The sequence below is a fragment of the Nerophis lumbriciformis genome, linkage group LG34, assembly GCF_033978685.3.
Source record: "Nerophis lumbriciformis linkage group LG34, RoL_Nlum_v2.1, whole genome shotgun sequence".
Classification (NCBI taxonomy): Eukaryota; Metazoa; Chordata; class Actinopteri; order Syngnathiformes; family Syngnathidae; genus Nerophis; species Nerophis lumbriciformis.
In genome coordinates, this window is record NC_084581.2 from 2,276,310 (window position 1) to 2,288,670 (window position 12,361).

The window sequence follows — 12,361 nt, forward strand, 5'->3', positions numbered from 1 at the left end:
AGTGTTACCATTTAGTGGTCAATTGTACGGAATATGTACTTCACTGTGCAACCTACCAGAGGTGTGGACTCGAGTCACATGACTTGGACTCGAGTCAGACTCGAGTCATGAATTTGATGACTTTAGACTCGACTTGACAAAATGTAAAAAGACTTGCAACTCGACTTAGACTTTAACATCAATGACTTGTGACTTCACTTGGACTTGAGCCTTTTGAATTGACATGACTTGACATGACTTGCTACTTTCCCCAAAACCCAAAGATGAAAAAGTTATTCGGGAGCGCTCCGTATTTTTCATTGTGTACTTGTCTATCAGCGTTGCGTGTGTCAGCTGGTGTGCTCTCAGTACAACAGCCAATCAAATTAGATCTACTTTGTTTTCATCACACAGCATTCATCCAATCAAATTGCAGGACAACCAACGAAGAAGACATGTCCAAACCACACGCCAGTGAACAAAAAATGATACCTAAAATAATTTTGTTTGGGTATAAAAATTACGAGGTGGTCAACACAAAACGGTTTGCAGTATGCAACACATGCGGTTCGAAAATTGCTGATGGAGAGGAAACAACTTCCAACTTCGTCCGGCATTTGAAGTTGCACAACGAACGGTAAGTTTTGAATGTAAGATAACGTTTATTGGCAGTAACGTGACTTTTATTTGCTGTGTAGTTAAATCAGTGAGGCTGTAAACTCACTGCTAACGTATATAACGTTATTGCAAACACGGGAATCTGTTGCAGTTCACTACCTTATTCATACTTTTTGTTCAGTGATTTTTTAAGCAGGGTTACGTTAGTCAATATATCACACGTAACGTTAGACGGCGGTCAGCAGCACCGCGTATTTTAGCCACCTAAAAAAAGACAAAAATAGTAAAATAAAGGTCAGTTAAAATGTATACTATATTATGAATATGTGTACCGTTTTAGCTAGCTTTCTGACATACTGTTGGTTGTTTACCTCAGTGGTCCCCAACCACCGGGCCGCGGCCCGGTACTGGTCCGTGGATCGATTGGTATCGGGCCGCACAAGAAATAATTTTTTTGTTATGTTCACGTATATGTCATGTTTTTTCAATGTTAACACTTTTGTACAAATAAGTACATTTGCACTTTATTTTTCAATGTGTTTGTTCTGTAAAGGAATGAGTTAATGTTTAAAATGACTGGTTAATAGTGCTATTATAAAGTGCAATGTCAGCACAATTTTCTTTCCTGCAATTTAAAATGCACTTGTTTTAATAAATAAATACAGCGTTTGAAAAGCATACACAATCTGTGTTAATATTAGTCTGTGGTTAAAAGGACTTGAAAGGACTCGAAACTCAAAATGCAGGACTTAGGACTTGACTTGAGACTTTCCAGTCTTGACTTTGGACTTGACTCGGGGCTTGCCTGTCTTGACTCGGGACTTGACTCGGACTTGAGGGCAAAGACTTGAGACTTACTTGTGACTTGCAAAGCAATGACTTGGTCCCACCTCTGCAACCTACTAATAAAAGTTTCAATCAATCAAAAAAACCTCCGTTAAGCCGTGAAGATGATTGGTTGCAAATGGGTGACGTACGTGATGCTGTCACAGTCAACAGGTCTCAAACGGTTAAATTGTGCGTGAGTCCAGCGCCGTCTGACGGCCATCGAGGTCACTGCAGCTAATCAAACTTTCTCTTCCCTCGAAACTCGATGAGTTCTAAAAAGGAGCATGAGACTTAAGTTATGAGTGAGAATATGTTCGTCATCAGGAGGTGATCCCGCCATGTGAGTGGGCGGAGCCTGCGCTATTCAAACAGTGGCGGCCCTATAAAAGCGTGCACGGCGCACGCCGTGGGAGTTTCACCTCCGATGCGTCACGATTAAAGCCCGGCTCGGCGGAGGACGCAACGATGCACGACTCCGGCGGGGTCCAGCTGGCCCAGGCCCTCAAGCACTCCGTCCTGTGCCTGCTGCTGTTGCCGCGCTTCTTGGCCGCCGCCGTCACGCTGTGGCTGCTGGACTTCCTGTGCATCCGCCGCAAGGTGCTCCACCAGATGGGCGCGAGGCCGCACAGCGCCGACGACCCGCCGCTGTGCGTGTCGGACTCCAACCGGATGTTCACGCTGGAGTCGCTGCGGGCGGTGTGGTACGGCCAGAAGCTGGACCTGCTCAAGTCGGCGAGCCTGGGACGCGCGGCGCCCAACACGGAGGTGTTTCTGGTCCAGGGGCGCCGGCGGGTGCGCATCCTGGACTGCATGCGCGGAACGAGGCCGCTCATCCTCAACTTTGGCAGCTGCTCCTGACCGCCGTTCATGACGCGCTTGGCCGCGTTCCAGCGCGTCGTCAGCCAGTACGCAGACATTGCGGACTTCGTGGTGGTCTACATCGAGGAGGCGCACCCGTCGGACGGCTGGGTGAGCTCCGACTCGCCCTACCAGATCCTCAAGCACCGCTGCCTGGAGGACCGGCTGAGCGCGGCGCGGCTCATGCTGGCGCAGGTGCCCGGCAGCAGCGTGGTGGTGGACGGCATGGACAACGCGTCCAACGCCGCCTACGGAGCTTACTTTGAGAGACTCTACATCGTCAGGGACCGGAGGGTGGTCTATCAGGGGGCCCGAGGGCCGGAGGGCTACCGGATCTCTGAGCTCAGGAAATGGCTGGAACAGTACCGGAAAGACCTGATCGTGTCTCCGGTGCTGCAAGCGTAGCCCGGGGGGGAGATTTGTATCTTCTTTTCTTTTTAAAGTGCAGCTTTTGGCCTTAGTTCTGCCCAGCTCTAATCGGGTGGTTCATGTGCGTAAAAACTGCCAAATAAAAACAGTTGTATTTTTATTTGGGGGGATAGGGGGCACCCCTGGGTGTTTGCGTGAAGTGCGGTTCTTAAACGGCGCAGCCACAGAACCGACACTGATGTTTGTGACACCCGGTGGGTGTCCAAATGTCCTGTTGGATGGATGGGGACCCCATGGTGTGACGTCACGCTACGTAATTGAACAAAACTCTTTTGTAAAAAATAAAAAAACAAATAAATAACACTGAATCACTTTTGACTAAAGACATTCTGTAATGTGTTTTCCCATTTGAAATAAGGACACATCATTAGGTACACATCAAGTCATATCCAATACAAATATTGGGTAACACTTTAGTATGGGGAACATATTCACCATTAATTAGGTGCGTATTAGTAACATATTGGCTATTAATTTGTCATTATTAAGTACTTATTAATGCCTTATTCTGCAAGGCCTTATACAACCAGTAACCCATTAACTAAGAGTCTTCCCTAAATAACCTCAGAATTATTGCTTATTAGTAACCCTAACCCTTATATGTTCCCTTGGTGTCCAAATAACTCTAAATTAAGTATTTGTTACTCATAGAGTGTTACCAAATATTGTTATACTTGTGCCCTCATTAAGTGCCAATCAATCAAAACACATTAGGTGTACTTAATGAAATGTCCAGTCAGCGTGCTGTTAAAATGCATGAAAAAAGCTCCTCTTGATTTGTCGTAAACATGACACAGTCACACAGATTGTCAACAAAGTGGGCTTGAGAGTAGAGGTTTGAGTTCCGTGGTGAAGAATGTGGAGCTAAAGTGGATTTAATCATTTTAATGCCAGCACTAACCAGCATGATGCAACAGTCCTGGCACAGTCTCAAAGGAACTGAACTTCCTTAACTGAAAATAAGTTAATTAAAACCTGACAATTTATCTCACGACGATTTATCTCCTAATGTCAGAATGCCAGAATCAAACATAAAGACAAATGATGATATTAGAAGGCATAATAATTTGCATTTTAAAAAGTATCTTTCAACGACAAAAGCCAAACCGAGGCTTACAATATGCTCCAGTAAATATTAGAAATTAAATATTTTACTATTCAAACTTTTTCGACCCTAAATTAAGATGACAAATACATATATTGACATTAATTGTAAAAAAAAAATAGTTTTATTTACTGTAGATTAAAGCAACGGTAGCCCATGAACAGTCTAGTATTATAATGTATTACATAACTATTTTTTTTTTAAAAAGCGGATAATGACAGTAAAATACAATTGCAGGTTTATAACACATCATTATTATAAAATTAAAATAAAACAATGTTTGACACAAGCAAATATGTATTGTATGTTATGTAAGTACTTTTCTCATGTTAAATTTGGAGTACTGCATGGCAAGAGATTGACTGAATTGTTTTAATTTAAATGTACAATGTTATATATATATATATATATATATATATATATGTATATATATATATGTATATATATATATATATATATATGTATGTATATATATATATATATATATATATACATATAACATTGATATGATATATATATATATATATATATATATATATATATATATATATATATATATATATATATATATATATATATATATAATTTTATTTATTTTTTTTAATTTTTTTTTTTAATCCTTCAATGTTTTGAATATGTTAAAAAATGGGCCATTTTAAATTGTAGTGTATTAGGGGTGTCCTGATACAACTTTTCTCTTCTGATACGATACCGATTTTGGAGCCCTGAGTATTGGCTGATACCGATATCAATCAGATTCGATATCAGCAAGAATCATGCATATTTGTAGTGTTGAATGTTAGAAAAGGTTTGATCAAGGGAAATTAGTTAAACATAGAATAATGGTATTAAACAATAACCTATTTATCATAACCTTAGAGAATGAACCTATGCTGTCTTTAAAATGAAGTGGAGTGGTAATTGTTTTGTTTGTTTAGCGACACCTTGTAGTCCTGATAGTTCTTGAAGTTAAGCTCATGACGTAGTAAATTGAATAATGCGGACATGTTTGTTACTGCATACTTCCCAATACGCTTCTGCCTTGAAGGCTTTGCATGTGTAAGAACAAACCCCGTTTCCATATGAGTTGGGAAATTGTGTTAGATGTAAATATAAACGGAATACAATGATTTGCAAATCATTTTCAACCCATATTCAGTTGAATATGCGACAAAGACAACATATTTGATGTTCAAACTGATAAACATTTTTTTTTTTGCAAATAATCATTAACTTTAGAATTTGATGCCAGCAACACGTGACAAAGAAGTTGGGAAAGGTGGAAATAAATACTGATCAAGTTGAGGAATGCTCATCAAACACTTATTTGGAACATCCCACAGGTGTGCAGGCTAATTGGGAACAGGTGGGTGCCATGATTGGGTATAAAAACAGCTTCCCAAAAAATGCTCAGTCTTTCACAAGAAAGGATGGGGCGAGGTACACCCCTTTGTCCACAACTGCGTGAGCAAATAGTCAAACAGTTTAAGAACAACGTTTCTCAAAGTGCAATTGCAAGAAATTTAGGGATTTCAACATCTACGGTCCATAATATCATCAAAAGGTTCAGAGAATCTGGAGAAATCACTCCACGTAAGCGGCATGGCCGGAAACCAACATTGAATGGCCGTGACCTTCGATCCCTCAGGCGGCACTGTATCAAAAACCGACATCAATCTCTAAAGGATATCACCACATGGGCTCAGGAACACTTCAGAAAACCACTGTCACAAAATACAGTTTGTTGCTACATCTGTAAGTGCAAGTTAAAGCTCTACTATGCAAAGCCAAAGCCATTTATCAACAACATCCAGAAACGCCGCCGGCTTCTCTGGGCCCGAGATCATCTAAGATGGACTGATGCAAAGTGGAAAAGTGTTTTGTGGTCTGACGAGTCCACATATCAAATTGTTTTTGGAAATATTCGACATCGTGTCATCCGGACCAAAGGGGAAGCGAACCATTCAGACTGTTATCGACACAAAGTTCAAAAGTCAGCATCTGTGATGGTACGGGGGTGCATTAGTGCCCAAGGCATGGGTAACTTACACATCTGTAAAGGCACCATTAATGCTGAAAGGTACATACAGGTTTTGGAACAACATATGCTGCCATCTAAGCGCCGTCTTTTTCATGGACGCCCTTGCTTATTTCAGCAAGACAATGCCAAGCCACATTCAGCATGTGTTACAACAGTGTGGCTTCGTAAAAAAGAGTGCGGGTACTTTCCTGGCTCACTTGCAGTCCAGACCTGTCTCCCATTGAAAATGTGTGGCGCATTATGAAGCGTAAAATACGACAGAGAAGACCCCGGACTGTTGAACGACTGAAGCTCTACATAAAACAAGAATGGGAAAGAAATCCACTTTCAAAGCTTCAACAATTAGTTTCCTCAGTTCCCAATCGTTTATTGAGTGTTGTTAAAAGAAAAGGTGATGTAACACAGTGGTGAACATGCCCTTTCCCAACTACTTTGGCACGTGTTGCAGCCATGAAATTTTAAGTTAATTATTATTTGCAAAAAAATAAAAAATAAAGTTTATGAGTTTGAACATAAAATATGTTGTCTTTGTAGTGCATTCAATTGAATATGGGTTGAAAAGGATTTGCAAATCATTGTATTCCGTTTATATTTACATCTAACAAAATTTCCCAACTCTTATGGAAACGGGGTTTGTAATATGCAACTATAATTAATTGATACTTGTTTATCTTGACAAATGTGCTGTTTTAGACTGCAATATTGTTCACTTAAGGACACCTATTACGTATATGTCTAGCTTGTGTGCTATTGTGTGCTTAGCTGTCGTGTTGCTGCTAGGTCCTAGTAGACTATAGCCTACCATGTTTACCTTTTGTAAATGACTTCACTAAAATACAAGAAAAGACCAACCATGTGTGCTTATTGGAGGACATTTAGATGTTAACTGACTGTCCAGCTTTGCACAAGTAAACACTGTTTGTATTGGACATTATATCACACATTTTACATGCAAGTTGATATTTTATTTTATATCGGCATATCCCATCAGAGAAAATTTAGAGAAAATTGTGTATCAGGATGTTGGAATGAAAGCATAACGTGGTTTAGGAGTGCAATATTTACACGTTTTCAAGTCTTAAAAGCTTGAGGACAATTTGTTGTTTTTAACCAAGTAGGATCTTTCTGTGTGGAGTTTGCATGTCCTCCCCGTGACTGCGTGGGTTCACTCCGGGTACTCCGGTTTCCTCCCACCTCCAAAGACATGCACCTGGGGATAGGTTGATTGGCAACACTAAATTGGCCCTAGTGTGTGGATGTGAGTGTGAATGTTGTCTGTCTATCTGTGTTGGCCCTGTGATGAGGTGGCGACTTGTCCAGGGTGTACCCCGCCTTCCGCCCGACTGTAGCTGAGATAGGCTCCAGCGCCCCCAGCGACCCCAAAGGGAATAAGCGGTAGAAACTGGATGGGATGGATGGATGGGATTAGCAAGCATACAAAGAACTAATTCATGAGATCCAGTCACATCCTCTCCATTCTATTCTGTGACACGTTAATGTATGCATGGATGTACGGAACACTGAGAAATACCAAGCTCTTTGATGATTCATCTCAGTCGCATGCGGCTCAGAAAGCAACGGCCTCCCTCGCCCCCATCCTGGAAACTCCTTCTCTGTTATTTGGTAAGGAGACCAGGAAAAAAAAACATTGAAAAACAAAAAGACAATTTATAGTCATCAATAAGTGCAGACACAAACATGCTGATAAAGAGCATCAATCGATTGGTAAAGTCTGACTGACCTGAAATAACTGATAACCCAGAAATAAATATTTACACAGTTATGTATTTAAAGCAGTAGTCAGAAATTGTCAACTGATGGTTTAATTCATGGAAGTTATTGTTATAAAATAAAAAGACAGTTGATGATGAGAACTTTGAGTGACATATTGTGGTAACCCTGTGCTAATTTAATCATCTATATGGAGAAACGACTTTACGTTTTTGTAGCCCCCTAGTGGCCAATATTGACCTAAATAGGATATTTCAAATCAAAATGGCAAATGTTATACATTTTTAAACATTAGCCCCAGAGACCTTCTTGTGTAGCAAACAAGTTGACTCAATCTTGAGTGGTTCAAACATACTGGCAGCAAGAGATGATTTTATTGATGAACCAGGAGGCAGCACTGAGGATGTTTTTGGGCACTGAGTTTTCATGTCATAATTTAAATGGAAATACAATTAACAGACAGCATTCAAAACTCATGTGGAGATCTCTGATATGGTGACCAACACGATCAAAAAAGAACTGGGACCAGGGTTCTGAACAAAACAAAAAAATCTAACAAATGACCATTAGTCGAATGTTTGGTAACGCTTATTATAGGAAAGCTGTGCTGCTTAGGAAATTAATATGCCTATATTGGCACAATATTCCTGAAGATTGTGTTGGATAATGTCAATAATAAAAAAGGGGTGTACCGATCCAATATTGATATCATCGAAAAAACGATAATGTAATGAGATGTGTTTGCATGTAAAATGTATGATATAATCAGTGATGAGAAGTAGCTAGCTACATGTAGCGACACTACGTAGCTTAAATACATTTTGCAGTAGCGTGGAGGTAGCGTCGCTACTTTTTGAACCTGTAGCAATTCCCGTAGCTTAGCTATTTTTAGACCCATGTTACTTTAGACCCATGATCCATCAAAGCTACAAAGAAGGAAAATGGACTGCAAATCCAAGGGGGGATAATCCATGATGATTGGTTGGTTTACGAATGAAGAGTCAGGTCATTGAAACCAGCAAGCAAAATCATAACAGACACACACTCATGTCACATGACAACGAGGGAGTCGGAAAGAGAGGGACGCTTCAAGCTGACGACTCAAAAAAAAGAAACACACTTGAAAATGGCAGAGAAATTTTCTGAGTGAAGTTTTCCTTTAGTAATGAAGACAACGTCCAGGAAACCCACAAACATGTGTGTACTTGGCCTTATTTCGACACATTTATGCGTTAGAGAAAACGCCCAATACCTTTTTAATTGTTTACTCTGTAAACCAATATCCAAACTGCTCTCTTCATCTAAGACGTGAAACACAAATTTAGGAACACACATTAAGGTGAGTTGAGTTCATTCAAAGTTTTACTGCACATAACCATTACCAACTCTTCCCAAACAACACACAAGTCATTGTTTTTTGTCAAGATATAGAAAGCTGCTGTTTTTATTTGCTCACTTTCAAAAAATACTGATCAGTATTTACTGAAAATTAATAACATTATAGGTTGGGCCAAAGAAAAGGCAAACTAAATAAATACATACAGTGGGGTGTGGGAACCCCTAGAAGTAGTTGTAAGGTGTCTTCAGCTAAATGACAGATAGTTAATGGTAATGGACCCTTATTGGGTCCATTTGTGCACTCTCAGTTACATTAACATTGATATTATACATGTGGGCCCATAGATATTAATGCCGTTAAATGGGGGTCTGTAGCTTAATGCATGTCATACTGGGGGTTCTGTCAATTAAAATGAGTGATTATAATCACTGCTAGAACTGTAATACCTGTAAATATTCTCTTATGGGGGTCTCTGGCGTATATTTTCAAAAGGGGGTCTGTGGAGCTAGTAATGTTAATATAATATGTAGTGTTGATGTAGGAAGCTACTTTTGTCATGTAGCTTGTAGTGTAGCTTGCTACAATTCTCTGTAGATAGCTTCCCGTGTAACTTACAGAAACTATATGTAATCCAGAGTAACTAGTAGCTTAGCTTACTACATTTCCCAAGTAGCGTTTTTTTTCTTGTGCAAAGCTGGACAGCCAGTTAACATCTAAATGTCCTCCAAAAGGCCTTTTGTGTATTTTAGTCAAGTCATTTACAAAAGGTAAACATGGTAGGCTATAGGCCTCTAGGAGCTAGCAGCTACACAACAGCTAAGCACACAAGCTTGACATAGACATACGTAATAAGTGTCCTTCATTGAACAATATTGCAGTTTAAAACAGCACATTTGTCAATACAAACAAGTATTGGATAATCATAGTTGCATATTATTTACACATACAATACAAAGTCTCCAAGGCAGAAGGGTATTAGAAAATATCCAGTAACAAACGTGTCTGCATCATTCAACTTACAAGGTCATGAGCTTAACTTCATGAATTTTTGTGGCCATTAGTTGTTGCCACAAAAAAACATTACTCCATTTTTAACTCTATGATATGTTTTTCATCTTATTATTACTTTTTATGAAAACCCTAGTGAAATAACTTCAGAAACTAAAAAATATAAATATAAACGGGGTCTACCAATGTGATCTAAATACGGTCAGAAAAGTAGGACATCCCCTGTCGCCCTTTCACTTCCTCCATGAGAAGACCAGGTGAACAACTGATATTACCAGAGGTGTGGACTCGAGTCACATGACTTGGACTCGAGTCAGACTCGAGTCATGAATTTGATGACTTTAGACTCGACTTGACAAAATGTAAAAAGACTTGCAACTCGACTTAGACTTTAACATCAATGACTTGTGACTTCACTTGGACTTGAGCCTTTTGAATTGACATGACTTGACATGACTTGCTACTTTCCCCAAAACCCAAAGATGAAAAAGTTATTCGGGAGCGCTCCGTATTTTTCATTGTGTACTTGTCTATCAGCGTTGCGTGTGTCAGCTGGTGTGGTCTCAGTACAACAGCCAATCAAATTAGATCTACTTTGTTTTCATCACACAGCATTCATCCAATCAAATTGCAGGACAACCAAGGAAGAAGACATGTCCAAACCACACGCCAGTGAACAAAAAATGATACCTAAAATAATTTTGTTTGGGTATAAAAATTACGAGGTGGTCAACACAAAACGGTTTGCAGTATGCAACACATGCGGTTCGAAAATTACTGATGGAGAGGAAACAACTTCCAACTTCGTCCGGCATTTGAAGTTGTACAAAGAACGGTAAGTTTTGAATGAAAGATAACGTTTATTGGCTAAGTAACGTGACTTTTATTTGCTGTGTAGTTAAATCAGTGAGGCTGTAAACTCACTGCTAACGTTATAACGTTATTGCAAACACGGGAATCTGTTGCAGTTCACTACCTTATTCATACTTTTTGTTCAGTGATTTTTTTTTAAGCAGGGTTACGTTAGTCAATATATCACACGTAACGTTAGACGGCGGTCAGCAGCACCGCGTATTTTAGCCACCTAAAAAAAGACAAAAATAGTAAAATAAAGGTCAGTTAAAATGTATACTATATTATGAATATGTGTACCGTTTTAGCTAGCTTTCTGACATACTGTTGGTTGTTTACCTCAGTGGTCCCCAACCACCGGGCCGCGGCCCGGTACTGGTCCGTGGATCGATTGGTATCGGGCCGCACAAGAAATAATTTTTTTTTTTTTCTTTTTTTAATTAAATCAACATAAAAAACACAAGATACACTTACAAGTAGTGCACCAACCCAAAACAACTCTCTCCCCCCTTTTGTTCTGGGCATTGAACATGAAGACTCTTCCTTCACTGTTCCGAGTGGCCATGAGAGTCTTGGCAGTGCCTGCCTCCAGTGCTCCAGTGGAGCGAGTTTTCAGCCATGGTCGCATCATACTACGCCCCCATCGTGCACAAATGACTGACAGACTCTTGGCTAATTTGGTCTTTTGCAAATGCAATGCAGCATAGGGCCCTGACATATAAAAAGTACAACTTTTTTGTTATGTTCACGTATATGCAGTGTTGGGACTAACGCGTTACAAAGTAACGCGTTACTGTAACGCCGTTAGTTTCGGCGGTAACTAGTAATCTAACGTGTTATTTTTTTTTATTCAGTAATTTAGTTACCGTTACTACATGATGCGTTATTGCGTTATTTTACGTTACTTTTGATGTAGTATCGGCTAGAAACAGAAGCGCTGCGGTGAAGTTCTTCTGAATCTTCCTCTGTCACAAGCCGGAGAGAAGAAAAGAGGCGCGGTCTATGTGTGTGTGTGTGTGTGTGTGTGTGTGGGGAGGCACACAAGTGAAAAAAAAGAAGTTGTTGGCACATTCAGTCCACACACAGCGTGGTCATGGCGAGCGGAGTAACGGAGGAGCTTGAACGCCCCCGCCATTGAATCGGTGTGTTTATAAGTGCAGACTCGGTTGTGCAAAACGAGGGTTTTAAACACATGCTGAACGTGCTTGAACCACGTTACGACATCCCGTCGCGCACCCACTTCAGCAATAAGATTGTGCCAGATCTTTATGAGCAGGAGAAGAAAAAAGTTGTGGATGAACTATCCCGAGCATCATCTGTTGCGCTCATGACAGACGGGTGGACGTCCAGCGGAACTATAAGCGCTCACTTCATCACAGCAGACTGGGAGATGAGAAGACACGCCCCCTCTACGAGAGTCACCTTGCGCAGGTACTGACACAAGCAGTGGAGGAATGGAAGATAAAGATATCCCAGTCACACGTGATAATGCCAAAAATCAAATAATTACAGAGAATGAGGCAGGACTGGGACCACAGATAGGTGCTTTGCACATGTAGTGAATTTGGCATCA

At 40.3% G+C, this 12,361-nt stretch overlaps 1 protein-coding gene across 1 annotated transcript; it reads left to right on the top strand.

Annotated features, from left to right (window-relative positions):
- The first annotated feature begins 1,719 nt into the window (after positions 1 to 1,719).
- Positions 1,720 to 4,122, top strand: LOC133576422 (thyroxine 5-deiodinase-like). Its single transcript, XM_061929626.1, has one exon. It carries the CDS (start codon positions 1,891 to 1,893, stop codon positions 2,686 to 2,688), a length of 798 nt encoding a protein of 265 aa, XP_061785610.1. The 5' UTR covers positions 1,720 to 1,890; the 3' UTR covers positions 2,689 to 4,122.
- Positions 4,123 to 12,361: the final 8,239 nt, after the last annotated feature.